Source organism: Perca flavescens, chromosome 22 (genome assembly GCF_004354835.1).
Source record: "Perca flavescens isolate YP-PL-M2 chromosome 22, PFLA_1.0, whole genome shotgun sequence".
Classification (NCBI taxonomy): Eukaryota; Metazoa; Chordata; class Actinopteri; order Perciformes; family Percidae; genus Perca; species Perca flavescens.
In genome coordinates, this window is record NC_041352.1 from 17,379,902 (window position 1) to 17,407,856 (window position 27,955).

The window sequence follows — 27,955 nt, forward strand, 5'->3', positions numbered from 1 at the left end:
TTTTCTGAGTTGAAACTTGAAAATATTTTTCAATACAAATGCATTTTGTACGAAAGTGAAGTCAGTTTTCAGAAGTGATTTAAAAGAAAACACTGATTTAGCAAGTTTAAGTTTCTCTCATAGGCCATTCCCCAGTGTGGTGCTAACAGCCAACAGGTTCCTGCCTGAGGACACCAGACTGCCTTCAGGTTGAGCGTGCAAGGAGAAAGATATAATCTGGGGCCAGGCCATAAATGCTTTAAAAGCAATGAGTTGGATCTTAAATACCTGTGGTAGTGCAGGACATTTAAAAGTTGCAATTTACAATAAAACCTCTGCAAAGGCAGTCAGTGTTCCATGTTTGTATCTCAACGTTTTAACTTAATAAGTCAAAATTATGAGATAAAGAACTTTTTCAAGCAGATCTGATCTTGTCATGATAATTATAATTATGAAGAGCACAGGTTTAACATAACCAAAAATGATGGCTCTATCCCATTTAAGTGTACCAGCAAGCCATGCCAGTGAGCCATACAACATTAGGGCCCTAAATGGAAATAAGCCACTGTTAGTATTAGTAATACCTGTGCTTTTCCTATTATAATATGTCAATTGTTTTTCTGTGAAGGATTTATAAGTAACAAGTATTAAAAGACATACTTTTGACTTGCTAAGATCATTTTAAATATAAATAAATTATCTCGATTCCTATCCATATTTGTTTCCTCTTTAAAACCCTTTTGTCTCAGAACTGTGGCCTCCAAATGAAAAACAAAAATGTGACATAGCAATAGGCTATTCTGTAGGCCAAGCTGATAATTATATGTATAGAATATTTCATAGGTCACCTGTTTGTTTCCCACAGTACACGACAGGTGGCGCAGAAAGTCGTTTGTCTAGTCTTTGTTCCTGTAGCTTGCATGACAGTTAATTGACAATTAACCTAAATATTCGACATGTTGTGAATATCTGAGGCGCAATGAGAGGTCTCTTTCTCAGACTCAGTTCATGCTCAATGCACATGTGAACAGTAAAAACAGTCCTCTCTTCGCTGGGTCTGCAGTGAAACAGCGCTGCTGTCGACAGTCGACACTCAAAAGACATGGTGCTTTCAAGGGCCCCTCGAAAAAAACCTTTGTCGTGGGTTTGGAGCATGGAATATATAAACTAGGTTTAGAGAAGTCACAATATGTGAAACTTGATTGAGACTTTAAAGTGAACAGGAGTGCATATTACGGTATTCCTCAATGTTAATATTGACCAGGCACCAGACCTCCTATCATTTCAGTCTGGTATTAGGCCTACATTTATTGTACATTTATTTATTTTATTATTTATTACATTTATATTTTTTATATACGGGTTCTAATGGGTTGTGAAACAATTCTGCAATGAAAAAAATGACATCTATAAAAAAATAATAATAAAAAGTCAATAAGACCATTTTCCTTTTATTTTGCTCTTCAGTGCCAGAGTACAATAGCAGCAAAGTAAGTTTAATTTATAATCTGGAAGTATGCATACATTGTTAATGTAATGTAGCCTATGTATTACAATTAAATTCTAATTCAATATAATATTAACAAAATATTATTTGCCGCTATATCTAATCTGAGGTGACACCGTACAAGTATTCACAAAAGAATGTTTCCCTAAGCCTCATTAAATGTTGACGTGGCTTCACCAGCCAAGAAAAGATTTTAGCCACGGCCACAAGACCAGAGTTCTTCTGGAATACTTCAAATGCAACATTTTTTGTGGAACAATGCGAATGCTTTGTCTTTACTGGTGCCATAACAGTATGGTCCACCACAGGCAATATATTTTTTAAACATGGTGACTGCATGGTTGTTGTTTTTCACTTTAATGCTTATTGGTAATTGTAATTTACTTACAGTATTCCCCAAATGAGCTACACAGTTTTGAACGTTATCAATGCATATGCTAATTGTTTGTACTTGTGATTCAGTTTCAACAGGGAGAATTTCCTTTCCATCCAGACATGGCTGGATTTAGGCTAGCTATGTGGCCTTGGTGCAAAAATGCAACCACATTTCCTATGGTGGAACACTACCTTGCCCTGGATTTTCTTATGTTAGTTTGTGATAATTTGATTAACACACATTTGTTTAAAAATATGCTAAATGTACATGCAATATCAGCCAAAATATTAAGATTAGAACTTGACAGGGCCCTCAAAATGACAAGGCTTCACAAATAGGTAAAAAGATCTTAGGGTTATTGGACCTTGCTTATTATAACACTTTTATTTAGTGCTTTACAATTTGCCTCTCACACTGATGCAGAACAACCATGCAAGCTGCTTGCCTAACTATTAGGAGCAATTTGTGGGTAAGGAGAAGTTGGGGAATAAACCAACAACCCACAAGAGCCACAGCCACACCATGGATCTTTTCATTCTGTATTGTGCATTAGTGGCTCAAATTACCAAACATATTTGCATGTAATCAAATTGCCTCATAGACAACCTGCACAACGGCCAGTCAGTCCTGACATTGTCTGTGAAAATGATAAATTACACTCCAACTACTATTCTGTTTGGTTTGAAGGGTATCCACAGCCCACCCATGTGCGTTTATGTGACAATTTTGATATCCGACAGTACTTGAAAGCAGCAGCAGCATAGTGGGCTAGTCGATATCAGTAGCTAGCTACACCTCCAACAGCCACCAGCGGCTGCAGTTACCTACAGATTCTTCACTCAGGCAAGCGAAGACAGGGAAATAGCGACAAAAGAGAGGCCCTTTGAGCGGACACTTCCTTTAAACAGGTGAGCACTTCTTGTAGAAATGTAAGCGGTGTATGTGTCGATATGGCTTTACTTTGTTGAAAGACCGTTGAATGTGTTTAACGTTACTGTCTCCTGTCGCATAACGTTAACGTTAACGTTAGACTCTGTGGCTGGGGATGCTGTGGTGTCGCAACCTGATCTCAGCCCACTATCGTCGGAATTATAAATTATATATTATTATTATTACTGTTGTTATTATCATCAAGTGTCCGCTAACGTTAAGTTAAACTAGCCTAAAACAAATGAGAGGAGCTCGCTGCTTTTGCCTGGCTTTAGCTAGCTAGCTAACGTTATAACGTTAACGTTACTAACCCACATAGCTAGCTAGATATATAGCTAACTAACCCAAATAATAACTTAGCTAGCTAACGTTACAGCTAGCTAACTACAATGTTAGCTAGCTATACAGGCCATTACAAATGTTGTAGGTTTAATGTTAATTATGAGAACATTTGTCAAGCATTTGGTGGGAAAGATGAGATATAAAAAGTTCTGTGCTGCAGTCTAAACGTAGCTAGCTAGCTAACGTTAGTTAGTGAAAGTCTGTGAAGACGAGCAGTCCAATGTTAAAGTTACGACTATTTTTAGAGATGTTTTCACTTGTTATGTAACGTCTTTGCTATTATTATTATTATTATTATTATTATTATTAATAATATGCTCATTCAACCTGTTACACATCTCAAACATTTTTATTCGGCTTTCTAGCATTTCGGTTAATCGGATCGGTCTGCTGTGTTTCCCACACTTGTGACGTTGATTTGCCTGTTGATAGTAGCTTCCAGAAGGTGCAAGAAAATTACTTAGAGGTTTCAGTTTGCGTGTTGCCATTGGTTACAGAGCCTGGGAGAGAGGAAGTATTTTAAGGTGCAAGTTCAACACATGAAATAGGCTGCTATATTTGCAAAAGTGTAATAAAATACAGAAATACAAATATTAGTAAGTTGAGGAATCTTAAATCTTTTATCAAGCAAAAATGACAAACATTTGCTGGTTCCAGCTGCTTAAATGTGAGGATCATTGTAAATTAAATATTTTTGGTTTTGGACAGTCGCTTGGACAAATCAAGACATTTGAAAACCTATTGGGATCTGAGAACATGTAATGGACACATTCCTACACATTCAAATGTGTAAATGGATTTCCTGTCTAAGAGGATGATGGTCACTGCTGTTTCCAGTAAATTAGGTCTTTTGGGGTTGATGGCCTCTTAAAACTTATTTATGCTAATAGAAAGTAAAGCGAAAAATCCAGACTCAGTGTACTGAGTGTTAAATTAATAACAGTATAATAATTTGTAATCTTTGACATAAACCCAAATACTGACATCTAATCAGAGATTTTCATCAAGACATAAAACCTAGAGTTGCTTTGCTTGTAACTGGGGAGTTGTTGTGCAAAGGTAAAACATGAAAGCTTTTACAACACCAATGTACCTTTTTATGAACACATACCATGATGATCTAATGCTGACATGATGTTGCTTATAGTAAGCATGCAAGACTTCAGGGCTGATAACTTTGCGGTTACTGTGAGGGAAATTCCAGTCACATTCTGGGCCTCTAATCCTGATCAGTATTCTATTATATTGACTTTCTGGTTAGACTGAATCTCATCCGTATTTAATTTTTATTATGCATTTGTTTACTTTCTCCTGAATAATATAGCCACTCAATGTACACTTGGTCTACAGTAGAACCACATTAAAATCAATAAAGCAATTTAGATGATGCTTGGTAACTGCTTAATAACTCCACATCAAGAAACCTCAAATCTCTCCTTTTAATGGTATAATGTATGTAGCATAGGGAATAGTGTGTTATATCAGTGGTGTGTCAGTATAGCTCTGTTGTGACAGGAAGGTTTGGACAGCATTTAAATTCTGAAGTTCAAATACAGACCTACAGTATCAGCAGGCTGATAGTATTTAGCCAACATTGACTTGCCGCACATATGTCGGCTTTATATGGTAGCCTGTATGTTGACAGATATGCAAATATAAATTGCAGTATATTTTTTTTATCTGAAGTTTTATGTATTGCTGACATATTTTTCTTTTTTGAAGTTCAAAATATATCATATTTCTGTTTTTATTTAAGTTGTTATTTAACAGTTTACCAACCAAAACGTACTGCAAATGTGTTATCGTTACTATAATCTTTAACATTACACTTTATTGTTTAACTGTAAAATATTCTGCCTCAGTAAAACTTTTATCTTCACCATTGCAAGAATTTGACATTTAGTCTAAATTATGTACTGTTACACAATATTGCCCCTTCAAGGGAAATCTAATTTGGCACACCAGTATTGTACAGCTGAAAAAAACAAACTTTAACAGATGTTCTTGTAATCTCTAGCTGCTCAACTTTTCTGGAAGTGTTTGCTCCAAAATCCTGTAGATTCCTACAGAGTCAGTGCTTCATGAAAAAGACGAGTACTGAGAGTAGACCATTGCTGTTGACTAGCTAGCTCTTCTTCAAGCAGGCTTCTTTTTAAATCATTGAAAAATCCTCTGCATCTATCCATCGAATTTTGCAGTCGCTCGCTTTTCCCTTTTATCCTTCACCCGTTGCTCCTTAGAATCCCATTTCTTTTTTTAAAGTAATTTTTGGGGCTTTTTTGGCCTTTTTTATTTGACAGAATAGCTGAAGATGGGAATGGGGGGAGAGAGAGGGGGGAAGGACATGAAGCAAAGGGCCAGACTCAAAACCAGTCCACTGCAATAAGGACTGAGTCTAATGGCGTTTTTCCATTACATGGTACCTGCTCGACTCGCCTCGACTCTACTCGCCTTTTTTTGGTTTTCCATTATGAAAAAAAGTCTCTGGTACCTGCCAACCGGTACTTTTTTTAGCATCACCTCCGTCGAGGTTCCAAGCAAGCTGAGGTAATACTAAAAGGTGACGTGAAAACCTGCAGGCTACTGATTGGTCGGAGAGAATCGTCACTAATCACTGCGTCATCATTGCTAGCGACGGACGAGGGTGTCCTGAACAAACCCGCCATTTTTAAATAGTTTAGCCAGCGGTGTGTTGTTTTTTTTTTTTTTTTTTTTTGCTGCCTCCAGCTTCTTTTGAAACAAAATTTGTCTTCTGGCTGTGGCAACAACACACCTTCGACGTTTTATGTGTGTGTCGCGTTAGGTCACGGCGGCGCTATGACGACCAGCCGTGCTCTCCTCACGCATGAGGCGGTACTATATCTGCAACGGAAAAAGGAGGAAGGGGCAATGCGGTCGAGCTGAGTAGAGCTGCTACTAGCAGTGGGTAAGCGCCATAAGTTTATTGGGCGCATACCTAAGCCAGCTGGGTGATGTAATCCTCCCAATTCCTGCCCTGAGGTACCCTTGCAGTTGGTTGTCCTCAGTACACCTGTAAAAGGCTAGGTGATGGGGCTGAGAACCCCAACCCACCACGGCTGGCTCCTGTAAACATGGGAGAAATGGCTCATGACTTAGGTCTTCACCTGATGGCCTCTGTAGAACGAGGCCATCTGCCCGGTTTTATTTTGGCTGCTTATACTGCACCTAATTAGCTGTCATATGCATGATTTATCTCACCTTCACTTTGAAATACAAAATATACTTTAAGTTTAGGATTTTATATCAACCAGCTCTTAAATGTCAATGCAAACAGAAAAAGGTCCTTGTAGACAACCATGACAGTGATTGATAGTGACTGTGATTTCCTCTTAAAATATAGACCTGAATGGGAAAATCCCTAAATGTTCAAATATGTATGGGAACAGCTGTTTCCACAGTCAATTAAAAAAAAAAGAAGTATGCAGTCATTTCGTGATCAGGGATTCCTGCACAGCACAAAAGCATTGTCAACATTATGGTAAAATAGGCAACACACTGCTTTTACGTCTGTTTTTCTCTGACTTTGCTCTATGCCTAATTAACAATAATTTGTTAACTATATTATTCATTTGACTCCGACTAGATCTTATTTCAGGCAAATTGAAAATTATAATAATGGACTGCTTTTGGCTGTGATCTTATTATCTTATTACCACCACCTCTGGTTCACTGAGGCATCATGGCATTGACTGACTGATCTGTTGCTCACACTGAGTTCTGAGCATAGTTTATGCTGATCAGAGCAGGAATCCATCAGATCTGGGTTAGCTGCGTAATGCTACCACAAGGCATAAATCTTCACGTACATGCATGAATACACACATACACACACTGCACAGAACCATGAGTAACTACATGTCTAGCAGGCGCTAGTGTCCATTAACTCCTTAACTGCTGCAGGGGAACTGGTGGCAGGTGAGTGGGTCAGTAATGGCTTAAGTAAGGGGCATAAAAGAAGATCCATTTAATATGATGAGTCGGGGCAGTGGGTTGGTTTTTAGAGAAAACTGAGGACGATGAAGACTTTCTGGGTCATATCTCTTTAGATTGTGGTCTAAATAAGAATCTGGAGAGGAAAAGGAGGTCAGTCTAACGTTTAGGATTAGATTTTAAATCAGTAAATGGGGAATTCAACAGGAAAATATAGTAGTGTCAGAGGGAGATTTGGACCTACCGCCTGACTCAGGCATCTGATAGAGGAGTTTAATGCCTGTGCCATGTCACCAGGAGTCACTTACTGGCACTGCCATGTGCCAAACACCCCCAACCCCCCACATGCTTACAACACACACAAACACAATCTAACCGCAAAGGCCACAGGTTATAAATAGCAAACAAACAGGACACAGTGGACTCCCTGTGTAAGTAGCCCTCTCTGGTTTGTATATCATTTTTAGGTTGATAGCTGATATATCTCTCGATGATTAATGGCCAATGGTTTTCTTAGCATTTTCCTCATTGTTTTTGTTAGCCTGTTGTATGATTTTGTCTGTCTGTGAAAGACAAATATGTTTTTGAGTCGTTGGATTATTTGTTAGGGTCAAGGTGTGGAGGGAAATCCAAAATGTCTGTTAAGAGGTCACAGTAAACCGAGAATTGGTGTGTGTTTATCTCCTAACCATATCATTTTTTTTATTTCCTCCCCTCATTTTCTGTTATAGAAGTGCAGATTTGATGGTTTGTTTCTAACAAATTGCTTATGTCCGGATGTAGTAACGGCTTTGTTAAGTAAGATGCAGTTATTTAGCCTATTATTTTAAAAAGCGGGGTCCTGTAAGGTCAAGCTTTGAATGCAACCCAATAGGACAACATGACATGTTTTCCTTTTTCTTTTCCTTTTTTTTTGTGTGAAATAAGTTTTTCAAGCCAAAACATGCAGAGATTAACTGATAAAACTATGTAGCTTTAATATAAAGAAGAAACCGATCTTCCACTTAGTTTATCTTTATACAGATCACAAAACCAAAGCCTGCTCTGCTTGTAGAGGTGTTGAAAGAAAACTTGTGACATGCTGTTTAAAGATGCAGAAGGTAAAACTTATAAAACTAACATTCTGTCATATTTGCTGAAACAGACCCTATGTTCCAGTAGAACTACATAAAGCAGTTAATTTAAAAAAATCCAGTTCCTGTGGCACCACCTCCAGCCTGTAGTGCGATTTGCAAAAATCCACAGCTCCCTGTTCAGATGCACCAATCAGGGCCAGGGGGGGTGTCTAACTGCGTGTCAATCACTGCTCATGCACACACATTAATTTTACCTTGTGGGGGGAGGGGCTTAGGAGACCATTTGGCCTCTACCAGAAAGGGGGGGGGAGGGACTGAGAAGTTGTCGATGTTCAAATTCTTTGGCTAAGTCTTGGATCTTCACAATCCTACCTACAGTGCATTTAAGTCCCACCCACAGCAAAACATATTGCAATGAGAAAATATTATCCTCTTAATAACAATTCTAAAATCCTGCTCTCCCTTGTGTGATTTGCACAACAATTGATAGGTAGGCTATATAAACAATAATATCAACAAGGGATGTAGATTTATCCTATTTTTATTGAAATGTAAGCTACTTGCTACAGGCAGAGAGGGCAAAAGAAGAAATCCATGCATGTAATTGTGCCGATCTGAATTAAATTATTTTCCATTTGCAAGGCTGAGGAAATAAAACAATACAAACTACAGTACAAACTGGCTCATAAAATGATCAAGTACCGATGATGAAGTGTCTTTCTGCAACTCACAATGCGCATAAGCCTCTGCCTGACACCCCTGCGCTGTTTTGATGCGGTTCTGCAGGGAGAAGCCTCTCTCTCTGGAGACGGGTTTTACACATGCTACCTTGGCCAGTTTGACCCACCCTCTATAGATTTCACCGTAATCCCAATAAGCACCGCGGGCTGCTGTTTAGAAAGTCCAGCCTCCGTAACCGCGGAGAGCTGTCATCATATGGCATCTTACTGTGCATCTGTGGCATTAAGGTTAATGAGAGGGGCTGTAGCTGGTGCTGACTCGTCCTCGCTGGCAATTTCCTGGCTTAATTTATGTTAACCCGGCAGCTGCTTGGTTTTATAAAGTCATTTGCGATATTTCCCTGTTTTGCCAGGGCTTTTATAAGTTCTTTGTATCTACCTCTAAATCAGGGATGGGCAATTATATAAATTTTTACTAAATGCATTTAGTAATGCATTACTAACACAGAGACTACTTACAGAGAGTCACAGCAATGTTGATAAAGTGGTTTCAAGTGTGGTTACAGTTTTTCAAAACTTCACGCAGACCGTGTTCACTGCGATATGATATTAATGGAGAAGCAAAAGCGGTCGCGGTGCTGTTGACGTTACACTTCCTTTGAGACAAGCGGGCACAACAGTGGTTTCTATGCCCTGGTAACTGACTGACAGGCCGAGGTTGTAAGGCAAGGCAACTTTATTTCTACAGCACCTTTCAGCAACAAGGCAATTCAGTTACATTGCTTTGCACTTAAGTTAGTTTTCCATTAGTTCAATGTCGACAACAGGGCAGTCACCAAGTTTATTGTTAAAGGTTTGTGTCATTATGCAGTTTGCACTAAAGCCTTTGTTGTTAACATTCCTTTGCATTTTAGTTAGTTCAATATTAGCCTGTACACAATGTCATTTCTTTATTTATTATTTATAATATGTTCATGTGGCAAAAAGGTTTCTCTTTTTTTGTTAATTTTGTTCGGATTGATATCAATCTTGAGTATCTGACTGGCGCACCTCTATCCAAAAGCACAACCAGTTTTATTAATGTTACTCTGAGTGAGCAATGTTACCAGAATTGTTTTAATTTTGATAACTGTTTTGATTCACAATTAAGGTGGAAAATAAAAGTTTTGTGTTTTAATGTATCTTTGTTGATGTTGAAATGGATTTTAAAACAAATGCTCGAAAAAAGTATCGTTAAGGAACCGGCATTGAAACTGAGGTATTGAAATTGGCACCGGATCGAAAGATTGTGAACGATGCCCAGCCCTAGTGAGGACAAAATGTTTGTGGCCGTCTTTATCACAAATGTTGCCCATCCCTGCTCTAGATTCAGGATGTATTTTCCTAGCCAACTACTGTAGGTACAAAGTGCAGAAGATATTTTGAGCGCATGGCTTTGATGACAATGATGTCTTGGTGCAGGTCACCCTCTCCGTGTTGTAATTTAGCAAAAAATAAATAAAATCTGGGGCTTAAATTAGACTACTTGAATATCTTCTGATACTTTTTCATCAGACCTGTTCTGTCTTGTTTTTGAGAGGCTAAGTTTTATAACTTCATCATTAAGTCATGTTAAAAAAAAAACACATGGTCTTTATAGCTATCTCCAAATTTCTAAAACATGATTCACGTTTTCTCTCCTGCAGCCTCCGGGTAAGGGATGATCACCCGCTTATTATGTAATTTTGCTGGGCTTGTATTAGCTTAGCTGTCCTCCCTGCATCTCTATTTCAGTACAGTTGATTACATTGTTGGGTATTGTCACCGTGTTTAATGCTATTGCCTCCTCCCTCCCCTTTACAGATTTATCCCGCGGGTCTGGAAGGGAGCTACAGTATCTAGCCTGTCACACATGGCTACACTCAGTCGCAGTTTGTTGGGCTCTATCTCTCCAAAGCTAACATGTCTTAACAGAACTTAACTTTCTTTCCACAGAGGCCTTGAGGACCCTCACACAGGACCGAGCCATGCTGGAATACTACCAGACCTTAGGAGTCCAGAAAAATGCAACGCAAGAGGACATCAAAAAAGCGTAAGTGCCCCTGACTGTATTCTGCTCTTATTTTTTCCCCTGGCGTTGTTGTTAAATGTCGCCCACTCAGAGGTGTGTAATAGGTTAATTATATCCCCCTCTAGCTGTATAAACTAGAGAGAGAGAGAGAGAGAGAGAGAGAGAGAGAGAGAGAGAGAGAGAGAGAGAGAGAGAGAGAGAGAGAGAGAGAGAGAGAGAGAGAGAGAGAGAGAGAGAGAGAGAGAGAGAGTTTCCACGCTTCTTCCTGTAACCTTGCTGCTGTCAAATATCTTTCCCTTACACTCACACACGTCTCACCCACTGAACAGGCCAGTTCCAGTTAACTACAATTCTTCACAGGTTTCTCACTAACCTGTTTTGTTTTGACAATTGAAGAGTTTCCTATGAATTGACTTTGGTGTAATGCCGTAAATCACTAAATCATGTGAGAACATTACTGATTATTGCTGATCAAATCAACCAGTATATCCAATTTGCCAAGACTTCAGCATAAAAAGATCGCGAATGCTGAGCGCCTGCTATCTCTATGCACTGAATTGTTGGCTGCCAAAGTAAAATGTTATCTCTCGACAGACACCAATCAATAAGTCATATCTTTAGCACATGACCCCTGCTCTCTCTTCTTTATCTCTTGATTGAATTATTTGCAATGCTAGCAGCTCATTTCTAGGGACAGCAATGTTGGTTGCTCAGTCCACCACTTCAGTCTAGATTGAATATAACCCCCACTATTGGATGGATTGCCATGCAATTTGGTATAGACATTTTATTATGCCCAGAGGACAAATCCTATTGAATTTGGTAATCCTTTGACTTTTTCTCTAGCGCCACCAGCAGGTTGACTTTAGTATCGATATATCTGACTTGGCACTTCCTAATAGTAAAGTGCCTGAAAACCAAACAAATGTTGATGACATCAGTCAAACCCAAATTAAATGATATGGTGTTTGTCATTGCACAGTATTTTAATCCTCTCATGGTCAACTCTCTTATCATATAGTCAACTTGATTACGTGAAAGCTTGAAGTTGTTAACATAGGAATCTCACCCATCTCTACCATCCACCCCATATGATGTGAACACAGCCTCACAGAGCTAGCATGGCTGTAGACTCTTAGCCTTGTTGCTTAAATGTGATGGCTGCGTATAATATTAAAGAGTCTGTCGACCTTTTTGAGATGAGCATTGAGTATTCTGAGCAAGATAATGGCTGCTGTTGCTTTTACTAATGAACACAGGCTTCTGACTACAAAGCCTGACACCACATTGTTCAACTGAGTCTGCCTGGTTGACCATTGACCAGGCTTTAGACAACCAGATGATGTCACAGATTACAACAAAGACGTGGACTACAAAGACTATTCACTATAGAGCCGTAAGGGAGTCAATCCCTGGATTGTGTGCAGCCTTTTTTGCTAGCTGATTCTCAGTCCTTAGTCTTGTCCACATCATCTGTGTGTCCGCTGCCAGTGCTGCTGTTGGGCTTAAAAACAAACAGCTGATGCAGCGTAAGCCGCTGTGTGAGCCTCCACTGCACGTCAGCGAAGTTCAGGCTGTCTTTGTTATTTCTGCTTGGATGGGGGGGGGGGTGGACAATGTTTGCATGTATGTGTTTGTGTGTGTGCGTAAAGGGGTGTCTGTGTGTTTGGTGTAGTCATGGTTGCCACCCTAAAAAAAGACTTGCATGTGATACGTGTTTCTGATAGGGGGATGTCCATTATACAGACATTCACATTTTCCACCTTCTATTTTTGTATTAAGAACTGACTATCTGCCCTTTTGAATATCTGCAGTATATGACATACATTTTGTGTTTTTTCTCCGTTTTGATGTCGATGTCTGTGTTTTAACTGTATGGTATTTGTGTCTCAGTTACAGAAAATTGGCACTGAAGTGGCATCCAGACAAGAACCCAGACAACAAAGAGGAAGCAGAGAAAAGGTTCAAAGAGCTGTCAGAGGCATACGAAGTGCTCTCAGATGGTAAGGTTCTTCTGTCGGAGAAAATATGTAATATAGCAATGTTAAGTGATGAATATATCAATCTTATGATTGGTGTGTCTCCAAACGTTAAAAAAATGTACATCTTTGGAAGGGGTAGGGTGTCGGTTTGCTATTACCAGTATGATAACTTTAGGTTTTTGGAACTGATACCAGAATTATCAATCATGCTTTCCTAGTTACGGCCTTGAAAGAACTTTGCTTCCAAACCTCCCAAGCTCTCACAGTGGTTAGCCTACATTGTATAATAGAACTCCAGTAGCCATGACCTACTGGCTCAAGGACAAACCTTTTAATGTTTTATAAATTGTGGGACCCGTTGTTAAATTGCATTGAAATGGAGGATGCACAAATTTTGAGAGCCTGACTGAAATCCCTAGAAAGACTCTTACATGAGTCTTATTCAAGTGGTATATTGTAACACTTCACTGCTTAGATATCTGACAATGTATTTATTCATTTGGTTGGATTTAAAAAAAACAACTTTACTTATTGTTGGGGTTGCTTTGTGAAGAAATAAGTTGCTCTTATGCTTTCTTGTATAACATGTTTTAAAGTAAAAAACCTGGTCTAAAACCAATAGAGATACTTGAAAAAGTACACTCAAGTTCAATACAGTCTGTCCAATTATACTGTAGAATATGTTAACAAAACTATTAATTTGACCAGGCATATGATTCCAACTTTCAGTACTTAACAGTTTTTGATAGTTTGTGCAATGGACACATTTAGGTCGGTAACAAAAAAGTATTGTGTAAAATGTACCATGCATCATATGGGTAAAGCAGGTAAGTTATTTCTCATGATTCTGTTTCTTAAGTGGATATAATTACCAGAATAATGCTGCAAATATAAAAATGTCTGGAATTTAAATGTAGGTTTGAGAACACAATAGAAGCCTGTAGCATTTTCATTGCATTAGCCCAGTCACAAGAAGCAAGAATTTTTTGCATTCTCAGTGCACATTGTCAGGTTTGTTTATGCTGGAGTGAGTGGGTCCTGTGCCGAGTTCTTGTGTGCTGCGCTTAGTTTTACCCATAAACGCTTATCACTTTGGCCTGTAAATGTGTTTAAACACACATAGTTTCCACGCCTTTATTTGACCGTTGAAAAGCAGCTAAAATTCATCACAGCAAATAAGTGCACATACAGATGGTCAAACTGATGAATTAAATGCTTAAAACACAGCTGATGTGGAAATGGGGACACATTTTTGATTACTAACTTGATGCACAGTGAAAAGCAAAAATTAAAAGGGCCATTAATTGAATGCTAACACATACTTAGGAGTGTGAAGACTTTCGTGACCCTTTAAAATAAAACGGCGTGGGAATTGTCTCTTTCTGTTGGTCTGTTTTATCTGTCTCTCTATCTTATCTAAAGTCTTACTCTTCCCACAACAGAAAACAAGAGGAGTACTTATGACAGATATGGCAAAGATGGCCTTTCAGCAGGAGGAGGAGGAGGAGGAGGTAAGGAGAAGGCTTTCAAAATAACAAAATAATCATTTCAGTGCGACGGAGATGATTGATAAGATTTTAGTAGTCAATTATAATATGGAAATGGCAAAATATGATGAGATATAAAAATAAGATATAATTTTAATCTCTTTAGACTTGATCTTTTTTTTAACGACATTCGTCGTTTTTTAACAGCTTGATAATGCGTTGGTATTTTTTATGACTTGCAATAATAGTTCCGTTTATAATCCCACCTCTGATATGAATATATCAGATAATAATTGATGATAATATATGTTTTACAGGAGGCCATTATGATCACTATGGCGGCGGTGGCTTCACATTCCGTAATCCCGATGACGTTTTCAGGGAATTCTTTGGCGGCAGAGATCCATTTGCAGATTTTTTTGGTAAGCCCTTTTCGATTCTGGTGAGGCACTGATGGGATTTGATGTTTTTAAAGAGTAGGAAGAAAGGAACTGAAGAAAGTCATAAGAGTAGTAGGCAATGGCTATTATTAGCTGCATAATTCTATCTGATCAAAAATATGCACCGATGACCTGTGAAGGCACAAGAGAGACAGAAATAAAGGAGAACATCCTTTAGTTTCCTGTAAAACATTTCATATCGCTACTTCCTTATTAGTTTACCTGTTAGCTGTTAGCTAGCAGCTCCTGCTGTGTAGAAATGTGTAAGATGGAGCATTAGACCCAGGAAACTTTCTGTAAAGCCCTGTGCTAATCCCCGACAACACCACTGCAATATGCCTCTCCATTACTCTAAGCACTGTTCACCTTGGGAGGTCATCTGCCACTAAATGTCACATGTTGAAAAACACTGAGTATCTCTGCTGGATGTTGACCTCAACTTCATTCATGGCCTTCATCTATTAACCAGGGTTTAGACCTCTTAATTTACTCAAGCATCGTTTTTTTTTTTTTTTTTTTTTTAAATACTCTTTTAATTCATATTATCCCAACATTCATTGGTTTCAGCTTCTCACTTGTGAGGATTTAGCGCATTTGCCATGTACTAGCAAACTGATTTATGATTGTGTTATGGACTGCTACTTTGAACTTGGACAAAAGACTTTGTGGAAATTGTGATATTTTTTCCCACTTATTTATGACATTTTATAGGTATAACAATTAAAAGATAAATTGAGAAAGTAAGTAGGTTTATAGTAAAAAAGAATCGTTAATGTCAGTCCTACATTTTTGTTATTTGTTAAGTTTGCCTCATTATTTATAACCAATTTGACCGTTGTTGATGTTGATGACATGTAGTCACGTCTTAGTGATTAGTTTCAAAGCAGTTACTCTTAATACTCTTAACACACGCAAAATTTGATTTTTGGTTTTTATACAACCCTTGTAATCTGTTCTACTGCTTGCTAAGGTATTATACTGTTGAACAGTGGCTGTTAATTTGTTAAAATGACAGCTTATCGTAGTGCCTGATAGTTGATTGTATCAGAAATGTAAGTAGTTGCATTATGTATATGAGTTTGGCACTTGTCCTGGGTTGTCTGGGTTCAGCAAAAGGCTGATTGGAAGGCATGTGTAGTTCACCCTGTGTAGCTCTAAATATGGAGTTCAGACACAGGCAGAGGATGGATTTGAACATCTACATCACTCAACTGGAATGCTTTCAAAAATAGCTTCCGTATTAAAACAAAAGCAGATGTAATAACGCCAAGTGTTTGTGTGCTGTATGTCTCCATTGGTCAGAGCACATGTAAAACGTGGTACAATGCAAGCACTCGAGCATGGGTGTACAACATAAAGTTATTGAAAGTATGAGTTATTAGAAGTGATGCCTAAAAAGGGGGGTACTGAATTAGAACTTGAAGGGAAAGTCAAGTCCTCTTTTATATCAGATTGTTTTTATAAACTGACATACATTAATGTTGTATTTAATAACATGGATAAGTTAAAGTGCTGGAGTTAGGCTGTTACCGTTTACTCTCTTCAGTAAACGAGGACCGCTTAAAAAAAGCCAAACCGTGATGCTATCTGCACCGAGAGTAAAGTTCAAGTTCTATTTTGACTGTGGACAAACATTTATTATGCTTGATTGGTATGCAACAGGATATGTCCAAACGTCCATCTTGTCAGGTTTATTTCAACTCTATATTTAGTGTTTTTCTCGGATGGATCTATATAAAGAACCATTTTGCTTTGACTTTCCTTAAGATGGCAGCCACAAAATAAGAGGGTTCAAATGTGTTTTTAAAATCCCATCCGGCCTCCAGTCCCTAACTGTCCAGCAGCTCGTCTCAGTGAGCAGCAGCTGGTCTTGTGGATCTGTCACTCACCCACCCTAGAGCAGCCAGCAGATTACACACTTTTTAATGGCGGTAATGCAGAAATATATAAAAAAATAAATAATGCAAACTATTATCTCTCTATAATAGCTCCCATAATTGGACTTTGTACATTATGGTGTACATGCACATTGACACAGTCACTTAAATGTATTCTTTGCTATTACATCCTGTGCTGTTACATAGGCGTGGCACATTCTTTACTGATTTAATCTCCGTCTTTGAGCTTGACAGCCTGTTCTGTCAGAGCACATAAGTGTGAGAGCGAGAATGATTTAACTTTTCTCCCAGCTATCTCTTTGTTTACACTGATAATGTACAAAAGCATTAAACCAGAATTCATGTGTTTAAGCAGCATTTCTCAGCCTTTACATTCCACTCTCTTTCTCGCACTGATGTCTGCCGTCTTACCGACAGCTTTGTAAGAGCGGAGCTGTCTCTTCTAATGTCTTCTGCGAGGTAAACGGACAGTAATGTAGTTATAACAGTGGTCGGGTAGACGTTTATTTTAAGCTTTCTTTCAGAGGGAACAAGTGAAGCTTTCTTGACGCTGCCTCGGTACATTCAAGGCTGAAGGGGTCTTCTTTCAGCAAATGGTGCCAGTGATCCAGCCTTATCCTGCTGAGATGACCCAGATTGGCAGTGTGCAATTAGTAGCATGTCCACAGGGTTTAAAGATGAGAATAAGTGGTGGGCACTTTGACAGTTTAGGGTTAAGATTGTACCAGAAATTACCAACTGATGTGCCACCTTCCACTGCAGCTTTTTTATCATCAGGTACTTAGACTTGCGTTGCCAAACCTATCTTCACCGCGCTGTGTCAGTGCTGGAGTATGATCTGGCTACACCGCATATCTATTCTGGGATAGGGGACAAAACGCTCTGGCTTGGTTTGTATTTCCTTAAACCAATCACAACCGTCCCTTAGCAGCGCTAAGCCCAATAGCAGAGATAGCGAGAGGGGAGGGACATGTACATCCGTTGAACCAGACTATCAGGTACTTAAATCTTTTGGAATCTAGAAACAACCTTAAAGCTTCTCTAATCAATAGTTTTATATTAGCAATTAATCAAACAACAATGTTTAATGTGAAAGGGGTCACTGGTATTGACAAACCCATAGATAATTATCATCTAAATCTGTGTTGAGCTGAAACACTTTCAGCTCAATTCTAATAATTTGGTAAATATTAGATAACTGCTAATGTTGCTGCGTATATGTATGCCAGAAGTCAACTGTTTGCTGACAATTTCTCCATATCAACTTAAAAGTGATAATACGTCAGTATTGTGTTTACGGCTTGCTTCTGCTGCTCCCAAGTGGAAAAAAAGGAATGCAGGTTTAACGTTTTTTCTGAAAAAATGTAAATGCCATCACAATTTTGCAATACAATAGGAGCTGAAATCTTTGTCATTCCTAGTTCTGTAATTTGCACTTTGTTTCCCCTCCACAGCTGATGACCCCTTTGACGATTTCTTCGGCGGTAGTCGCAGTCATCAGAGATCCACAAGCCGAGGCAGGATGGGGGGATCGCTCTTTGGTTTTGGGAGCTTCCCAGCATTTGGGCCTGGCCTCACAGGGTTTGATTCAGGTGCAAACATCCCCACAAATAACTCCATTCATCATGAATGTATGATGCTTTTCCATTTTTACTGACTTTTTTTCTTGACACTGTGGTCTTTTGCAGGTTTTAGCTCATTTGGAAACATGGGTGGAGGAGGATTTACTTCCTTCTCTTCTTCATCTTTTGGTGGCAGCGGTGGGGGAGGAGGAGGAGGAGGAATGGGTAACTTCAGATCTGTGTCGACCTCCACCAAATTCATCAACGGCAGAAAAATTACTACAAAAAGGTACCTAAATGGCCAGAATATTTAAAAGGAATTGTTGGGCATTTTAGGAAATTAGCCTATTGGCTTTCTCCTTGAGTTAGATGAGAAAATTATTATCAAGAAAAGGCAAAAGGCATCTCCCAAAATTTCAAACTATTTCTTTAAGAACCCTTTACCAGCCTGACTTTCTGATGTCTGCTTTTTGTGAATGTTACAGGATCGTGGAGAATGGCCAAGAGCGGGTAGAAGTGGAGGAGGACGGTCAGTTAAAATCTCTAACAGTTAATGGTAAGGAGCAACTCCTAAGACTGGATAACAAGTAATTATCTCGCCGCAACATTTGACCAACATACAGTTTTCACACCTGGAAAAAACTCACCCAGTGACTATGTTTGGTACCGGCGGTTGGTCTCTCCTCTCTCTGTCCTCCTGCATCTCATTCCAGAAGAACAATTTTTCTCATTTTATCTTAGCTGCAACGGAGGCAAGAGAGATATTCAGAGTATTTGTATATTTGTATTTATTCCATTATTATGGGGGGACCGTCTTATTGGGATTTGTCTTTTTGTTTATTAAATAATTTAATTTAATTTTTATTTCTGCCATAAGCACGTACTATACAGTATTTCTTTTTTCCTTTTGGGGTGGAATTTGTCTTTCTTATTGTCACTGGAAAACAAGATGTTGTACATTTAGACATAGGCATGTCATTTTTGCTCTTTTCATTTGACCAATTTAACAAGTGAATGATAAAAGCTTATCCACTTCACCCTAATGTCTTTAACTTGAACTTCACTTTGCTAACCTGTTAGCTGTTACCATGTTCACGCGTGTGTAATATGAATGACAGATTTATTAATAAATTAATAAGAATAATGTGCATTTTTCTTACTTTTGCATTTGTTTGTGTATTTGAGAATACCACAGTGTGTTTCATTTGGTTTTGCATGATTTGCTGATTCCAGGAGGCTGCTTTGTAGTTTCACTGTAACTGTGTCAGCAACTCAAACTTTAAACCTACAACTGCGCAACACCGTACACTGTTACCGGACACACAGGGGAATTTTCATTCTTTGTAAAAAGAAAAAACAAAGTAAAGAGTTCAAATTTGGTCAATAAACTTAAGTTCATGGAACGTCCTGAAAACTCTGCTGCAGTCACCTGGTGTTTTTGTGATCTTTCTTTTGGCTTGAGTGGCTTTTCATCGTCAACCTCTTCCTGGATGTATGAGGTGTGTGTGCTTGTGCCTGATCGCAGTTTAAACTTGCTTCACACAACCGCAATAAAGGAAACCACAGCGGCTGCTTCTTTTGTACACTCACCCATCATACAACTCACAGTGTGCGTTATTTTAACCTACTAATGCCTGGTGACTCACATTAGGGCTTGGTCACGTGTGTGTGTGTGTGTGTGTGTGCGCGTGTGCGCGCGTGTGTGTGTGTGATCTTATTCATCATTTATCAAAGAAATCATGGAGTAAAAAATCACTTTGTTTTCAGCCAAGACACACCTATATCCTTGAACCCTGAGGTGTTTTTTGTTCTGCGTGGTAGGTATGCTTTACCTTTACAGATCAGGTGAGAAGGAAACAGGATTCATGTGCCCTTCCTCCTGTTTCCTAAATTCTCTTTTCGCCCCTCCCATCAATACATTTTTATTGGCTTGTATAAGTGCTGATAGTGCACCTCTTTTAAAAACTTCTCAAACAACCTGAGCTCTGCAGAGACATTAACGCCAGCTAAGGACTCCAAAACTAATTGTTCAGTCCATCTGCTAAACAAGAAGCTATCGTTTAGCTTGGAAAATCCTATTGGTATTTCAAACTTTTCTCATTTGGAGACAATAAAAACGAAGGTCTGATTTCATGTACTATCTCGGGTGTCCTGTTCGCCAGGCATGATGGGCTCAGATTCAAAGTTAAGTGGTGCTCATGATTGCAAGTGGCTCAGAGGTCACTGTATACAGAGAAGAGTTTGTGTGTTTTCTTGAGGAATGTGCTCGGGCTAGTTTATTTACACAAGGATCACTGCATATTTTTGCAAGAGAGAAGTCAGGAGTGTGGAAACCGAGGGGAAAGAAAAGGGCAGGCCGATGCCTTTTAGTTGACTCATGCTTCAATGTTGATGAGTATGTTTAATTTAACTTGTGTGTGTGTGTGTGTGTGTGTGTGTGTGTGTGTGTGTGTACACAATGTCTTCTACTATTCAGCTTATATTTGCTCCTTCAAGTTCTTTTTCACTGGTGCTGATTGAAGCGGCGCCTGCGTAGTCCTGTTGCTAGGTGACACTGCAGCCCTGCGCCAATCTCTATTGCTTACATAGCCTGTATGCTCTCTCTCTCTTCCTCCCTCTCTCTCTCTGTGCGTGTAGATGAGATGAGTAAATTAGGGATATATGTTGTAGATAGGGATTACTACACGAACTAGCAATACGCCGCAATATCGTATTACAAATTGTATGATAATTGTATGGTCTACACAAACCGCGTTGTGGGCATAGTAGCATCGTTTATGTAGGTGTTTCAGGAGAAGGAATTATATTTATGGTGCAATAGCTCCCTCTCTTGGATCAGTCGAGATATTTATAATGTTGTGCTTGAACTAGATCCAGAAGTGTAAACCATTGGTTAATTTTGACTTTGACACTCCAATAATCTTTCTATTACTTTTATTTGCATGGTGATCTAGGCCTAGCTATAATTATTTAACTACAGTTTCTATAATTTGGAAAACAGGGCGTACAATGTTGCCATGGAGTCAGCTGTGGGCTACAAATCGTGCCCCGTTTTTGCATTTTGGCCTGTATTTGTTTCCATTTTACCAAATTAGCAGAATTAGCTATTAGCAGTTTCTGTTTGCAATATAGGCCTACCCCTGCGTATACAGATAACTATCACTGAATTACTTTGATACTGAAAATCTGAAAAATTTGATGATGCGCATGTTCCAGAGTTATGAGGAGCGTCTTATTTATTTCTAAACGGATTTACGGACGCTTATGGACATCGGAGATAAGGGTATCCACCGGCAGTGTAAATTTAGATAGAAGTCTATAGATTGAGAGCTCCAATAATAGAGGGATTTTACCTCAGATTTTTTCATTTGGATAATTTTTAGAGGTCTGATGAGAAATCAATAGGCTAGTTTGTCAAAGACAAGAAAATAATAGAGACAAAGTCCAAAAATACATCACAAACACATTTTTCTTTCTTATTTCGTACCCAGGCAATCATCTACATCCCACTATAATTTTCTCCTGATTTTTTTTTAGGGGCATATCAGAATTAACTAAGGTCAAGTGATTTTACTTTTCCTCAACTTAGACTGTGTCTCCTAAAGCAGTGGTCCCTAACCTGGGGGTAGTGGCCCCTACATGGAGACATTTGAATTTGAAAGTGGACCCTCATGGCCACTAGGTGACACTGTTTGTATACAAAAGACAGCATGACATCATCTGGCGAAATGATCATTTCTTACAAACATGTTTTTTATGTATTGATTTCTAATGAGAAAACTTAAATTCCTTTGTATCCTCAATATTCACATTTAATTCATAATTAATTAGTTTTATAGTTATAATTTGATAAAATTGGCTCTGTATTTCTTGTTAGAAATTAAGTTTTGCAGCCTCTTCTCCTGCAGCCGTCCATTCCAATATGACACACAATACTGTGATTTCCACTTCCTAATTTTCCACATTTTATGAAAGATGGCTTCCTGTTGGCAGAAAGCAGCATCCGGTGTTAACCCCCCTTCACCTCATCTACTTGACAGCTTAGCATGAAGCATCGAATCGGCCCAGAGCCGCTGGCCAATTTATAAACTATGGCAAAGATAAGCTGCCAGTTTCTCTTTGGCCATGTCTGAACAAGGACACAGACTGTATCTCTCTGTGCTCAGCAGTAGAGTCACATCAGCACGACACCAGGTGTCTTGAACTGGGGGAAGGTGGACTGTTGAATATAATCTGGTGCACAGTTGTGGTTGTCATGTAGGGTTAGCCCCCTCCTGGACAGTGATTTATTTTAAGCTTTAGGCTCCAGCCAGCTGCAAATAAGGCTGCTTTTGTCTGTCACACAAAGATTTTTTGGCTGTGTGTGTGTTTAGGTGTTAACCCAGGTGTTTGTGCCTGTGTACACGCTCCTGTGTTGCAGTCTAGACAGTGTGTGTCACGCAGCTTTTACAGATTGACACAGCATTGTTTAGCCTGAAGACAAATGACATTCTCAAAACAATAGCTGCAAATGAAAGCATCCAGAACTGTGTTCACTCTGCTTTTATAATTAAGTCCTTGATCCAGAAAATAAAAGGCTGCCTTGATGAGCATTAAAAGATCTCATTATCATCACTGCAATTTGATATTGTCTTGGTTTAAATTAATTAACTGTTTATGGATTATGTGACGGTGGAAGGAATCTTATCACCCAGGTAACCCCAGCCCAAAATGGCTCCAAATATGGATCCTCTGGAAAAAAGCACACAAGTTTGGAGTCACATACATGTTGGCTTAATCCAGCTGTCTAACTTCACCTGATTGGATCACCAGACAAATGCAGTTTGGGATTAGTTGTTTTTTGTTTTTCCAGAGCTGGATAGAGAACAAGTAGTTTTGAGAGTAAGCCACCAATTGTCCTGTTTCTGTTGGCTCCACTGGGTGCTGGTCTCTCCACGCAGGGGTCAACTCTGTGTTTTTAAAAGTGTGTTCAATTTAAAAAGCTGATTTGCAAACTCTAAAATAAAGAAGCCAGGGACTAAAGCAACACAAATCACCTGTTTTCAGCAAGAAAATAAGCTACATATGGCAAGAATACCAATTTTGACCTAAAAGCATTTGTGACAAAGAAATAGTCAGGTCAAAATGGAGGTCCTGCAGTAATACGATGCCTATTCAAAGACAATTGAAATCCAGTGATGCCTTTGTATCTGTTAAGACCTGAGCACATGCAGCCTAAAATCCCTTGAGCTCCTCCTGAAAGCATAGAGAGAGAGAGAGAGAGAGAGATCTCCCTCTAAAATGTCACATAAAGCAAAGAAAAAACGTCAAGGATAGTGTTGCCATATAGCCACAATCTTCCATTTCGTTTCACAATCTACATTAATGATTAAAATGACTATATGTTTATGATGAGGTGCTCCCACAGGTGTACAGCAATATGTCAAACAAAGCGGTCGTGTCTCCAATGACTTCTAATGTGTTTAAGGCCAGGCTGTTACGCACCGTGCAGGGGATTTTGAAATGCTGGTGCAGATCCCTTCTCTAAATGGGACCAGGTTCAGCATGCCGAGCATCTGGCCTCTTTTCTTCTCCTCTCCACTGCTTTAATTACACAACACAATGGCGATGAGATCTGCCTGTAATCTCACAGCATAATAAGTCCCCCCACCCCATACCCTGCATGCCACTAATTCAATATAAATGTAAATTACCTAGAGAAAAGAATAACCAAATCTCATTTTATTTACATGACTAATCACAATAAAGTCAGGCAGATGAAAAATGAATGAAATATATGGTTGTTGTTTGAAAGGAAGGAGGTGTCTGTATCGCCTTAGGGACTCTTTCAACTTCTTGTTTTATATCATCTTAGTTGTTTTATGTTGGTTACATCAATATGCCTTTTTGCACTTGTGCTCAACTTGCTGTAATAGATGTGGGTTTTTTTCTGATTGTATCCACACTGCCAAGGGCATCACAAGGTAATATGTTTTCCTTTCAGGTGACTTTTTTTGCACCACACACCTCATGTCAGAAGGCTGAAATTCAAAGCACTACACGGGGGAGGGGGGGGGAAATAATGTTGGCTTGAAGACCTCAGGCCATCAATCTAGACAGCGAGAAGAGAGGGTTTAGTTGTGATTCATTCCATCTCTTCTCTGCTCTGCTCTGCCCACACCCACAGACGTTGCAGGCGAAGATCCCTTGGAGGAAGAGTTTCGTTGCCGCAGACAGAACGCACATCCTGGCCTTGGCGTGCACCAGCGTTACCTAAGGAACTCCGCTCAAAACCCCTCGGAGGAAGAGGAGGAGCATGGCTTACAGAGCCTGGGACTAACGAGAGGTCCGCCCACCCGCCACTGCAGGGCTGATTAATTACCAGCACACAGGGCTCTCCTATAAAGAGTAGAGTCTTAATAAGCGCAGCTAATTGTCTGCTTTTGTGTCTGATGGCCGCACAAAAGACAATGACGAAGAGTGGCGTGTCTGATTGGCAGATGTAAACACAGAGGACAGAGGTGTTCATTAGGCGGCTCTGTTCTACGCTGCAGTAACGACCGGAGGTCAGAGGTCACCCTCTGTTTTCCTTCACAGGGTCAGAAAGTCACACACAAAAGCTGAGCAATTATCTGCAACACACAGTCCCTGAATGTTATATAATAGCAGCTTCGTTAGTTAAGGAGGGAACCTTTAATCTATTTAACTGTGCATACTTCCTGCTGGAATGCAAACAAAGGCCTTAATTTTCTGTTTGAGATAATGACACTGACCACTCCTGGAGTGTTTTTAACTAGAGAGAGAGTTTTAAATGTGAGAAAATGTCAAAAAAAGTTATGTAAATTTCACAATATAGTATGTCGGACAAAAGTCATAAAAAGCCATAGTATAGCATGTCATAAAAGATCATAATAAAGTTATATTTTAGTATTTCATAAAAATAGTCATAGTATAGTTTGCTATAAAAATGTCGTTAAAAAAAGTCAGTCTCTGAATGGGGTATAATAGCAGCTTCGTTAGTTAATGAAGGAACCTTTAATTTAACTGCACACTTCCTACTGGGATGCAAACAAAGGCCTTGATGCTCTGTCTGAGATAATGACACAAACTGATCAAATATGGTTCCTCAGAGAGTGTGTTTTTAACTACTGATTTTGAAAAATCTGTTCCACTTTCTAATAATTCACACTTTCTAAAGTGTTTGCAATCTGTGACTAATGGCTTTTTCAATGGTTAATTAATCATTTAATAATGCCTTATAGATAAGTTACAATTATTAACAACATTTTGGCTGCTGGTGTTGATCCTGTTTATCTTTTCGCCTCACACTTGTTTGTCTTTTTTAGCTCCTATATTCACAATGAAGGTCATTTGACCTTTGACCTTTTCTAAAATGGCTGCAGGACATCTGGACCACAACTCATTTATAAACGATTTATTAGGTTCAAATAAAGATTTATTGCACATTTTCCTTCTCAGAATAATCACGGATATTTGAAAATGAAGAAGTATTTCATGTGAATAATTGCTTTCAAGATTTCTGATGGAATATACAGTATATTGAATTATGGTTCCTGGACAGAGTCCGGCTAGCTGTTTCCCCCTGCATCCATTCTTTATGCTAAGCTGAGCTAACATCATAGCGCTGGCATCATATTTAACTGACAGACGTATGAGTGGTATCAATCTTCTCATCTACCTTTCAGCAAGAAAGCAAATAAGCTTTGTTCAGTGACTTAACCGCCAGAGAGATTTTTCCACAACCTGGCAACCCATAATGTATTTTTATTAATGTCTATAAAATATATATATATATATATATATATAGCATTAGTAAATTTAAATATTTAGTGATAATGTTGTTTATTTTGTAGGACACATGGACACGAAGAGGAAGAAACTGTGGCTAAAGGAGGCAGAGTCCAAAAAGAAAAGGGCACCCCGACACTTCCCTCGGTTTGGTGGACTTGGTGCCTTTTATTAATCACCAACAGACACACACACACACACACAGTGCAATCAATTTGTATCATCATATGTGACATTAGTATTAGTACTTTAATGTTTTGTTTTGTCCAACATTTTTAGTAGTTAAGCTTTTGCTGTATGTATTGTGGGTGGGCTCTGTGGATGTACAGTGGGCATTCAGAACTTAAATTAATCTCCTATGATTGGACTTTTTACAGCACACATTTTCAGAAAGTGTGTTTGACAGAGTTCAGGTGCAAAGAGAATTAGTTTATGATGAGCATGGAAATGACTGCAGTAATACTGTGTAGCATGTGAGAATAAGTGAAGGTCAAGCTATTCAGTGGATCCTTTCTCAATAGAGACAAGGAGAGAGAGAGACAGAGAGAGAGGGACATCTGGGGAATGTGAGAGTACTCTAAAGCAGAATGAAAGCACTGAAGAGGGAGTTTTATTACAGAAAGAAATTAACATGTTCTGCTCACTCCTCCATCACACATGAAAACTGACAATCAACACTCTGGCAGCAACATTATCCACTCTTTTACCACTACTCCCACAGGGTGAAAAATAGCTATGAAACCCTCTCGAAGTTATTTTGTTTTTTTGTAGGATTCTTTTTACTGAGTGGATTCAGAAATGTGTTAACCTTTCGTGGGTGTTTTTGTAAAGTATTTCTAACACAAAATAAGATTTCCCTCATCTAAATTTGTCCTTGACAGGTTGTTCTCATGATTACTGTGAGTGGAAATGTAGAAATGTCTGAAAAATGTTCATTTTTTATGGACTCCTACCAATAAATGCTTAAAGAACAACATGTCCTCATGCTTTTCATTGTATCGTATTTAGTATCCTATTGTATCTATCATTGTTGTAGTACTCGAGATCGGTCTCGGTCTTGTCTCAGAATCAACCGCATTTTTACTCTGTCTTGTCTCGGTCTCAGATAAAGAGGACTCAGGATTTTATTTCAAGACCGGTCAAGACCACAAATGCCTTATGATTATTTTATCAAGGCATTTCTCATGATACACTTTCTTTCTTTATTCTTCCATTATTCAGGATCCCCATTAACTGCCAACAATGTAGCAGCTACTCTTCCTGTGGTCCATAAAACAATCACAACATCTACATAAAAATACCATACATACAATTTTACATACATTTAAAACCAGACATATAACCTACATATACTTGGTCTCGGTTTAGGTGGTCTTGACAACAATACAGAATACATATTAGATTACAGAGGGAGGGCTAGTTTAGTCACCCATGCACGAATAATAAACATAATATTTACGTAACCAGCAGACACGGAGTATCGTTAGCTTTCATTTAAAGTCCAATATTCATTTTAGCTCTGTTCGGGACTCCACCAACTCCTGAGGAAATACCTGGCTATGGTAGTTGCTAACTTTATCAGTCTGCTGTTTGGTGCTGATCAGGTGAAATACAGGACAAGACAGATGAGAGCAGCGAGAGTGAACCAAAACAGTAAAGTTGCTGACCATAAAACCCAAACATTGAGCTGAAAGACTGCCATGTCTTGTAATAATTATCTGCGGATTCGTCACTTTGATTGACCCACGTTCACATTACACATAGTCATTGTTAATATAAAAATTGATTAAAGCTGTTTTAATGTAATTGCTCCCTAGCTACAGCATCAACAATATCTCACAAACACACACACACACACACACACAGTAATTGAATAGAAGCAGGGACAAAATACCCTGGATTTTCCT

General features: G+C 38.9%; 1 protein-coding gene across 5 annotated transcripts; it reads left to right on the forward strand.

The window, feature by feature from the left end:
• Positions 1-2,607: 2,607 nt before the first annotated feature.
• dnajb6b (DnaJ heat shock protein family (Hsp40) member B6b) lies at positions 2,608-27,908 on the forward strand. 5 transcript variants are annotated; one of them, XM_028569257.1, is made up of 11 exons: positions 2,608-2,770; positions 10,816-10,912; positions 12,785-12,894; positions 14,316-14,384; positions 14,678-14,782; positions 18,153-18,290; positions 18,387-18,549; positions 18,746-18,816; positions 24,427-24,585; positions 26,114-26,249; positions 27,891-27,908. In XM_028569257.1, the coding sequence occupies exons 2-10, from the start codon at positions 10,848-10,850 to the stop codon at positions 26,221-26,223; spliced, it is 990 nt and encodes a 329-aa protein (XP_028425058.1). In that variant the 5' UTR covers positions 2,608-2,770; positions 10,816-10,847; the 3' UTR covers positions 26,224-26,249; positions 27,891-27,908. The 5 variants fall into 5 exon arrangements, with proteins under 5 accessions (XP_028425058.1, XP_028425057.1, XP_028425056.1 ...); XM_028569256.1 differs by having other exon boundaries at positions 26,114-26,252; positions 27,892-27,907; XM_028569255.1 differs by lacking the exon at positions 27,891-27,908 and having other exon boundaries at positions 26,114-27,024.
• The last annotated feature ends 47 nt before the right edge of the window (positions 27,909-27,955 follow it).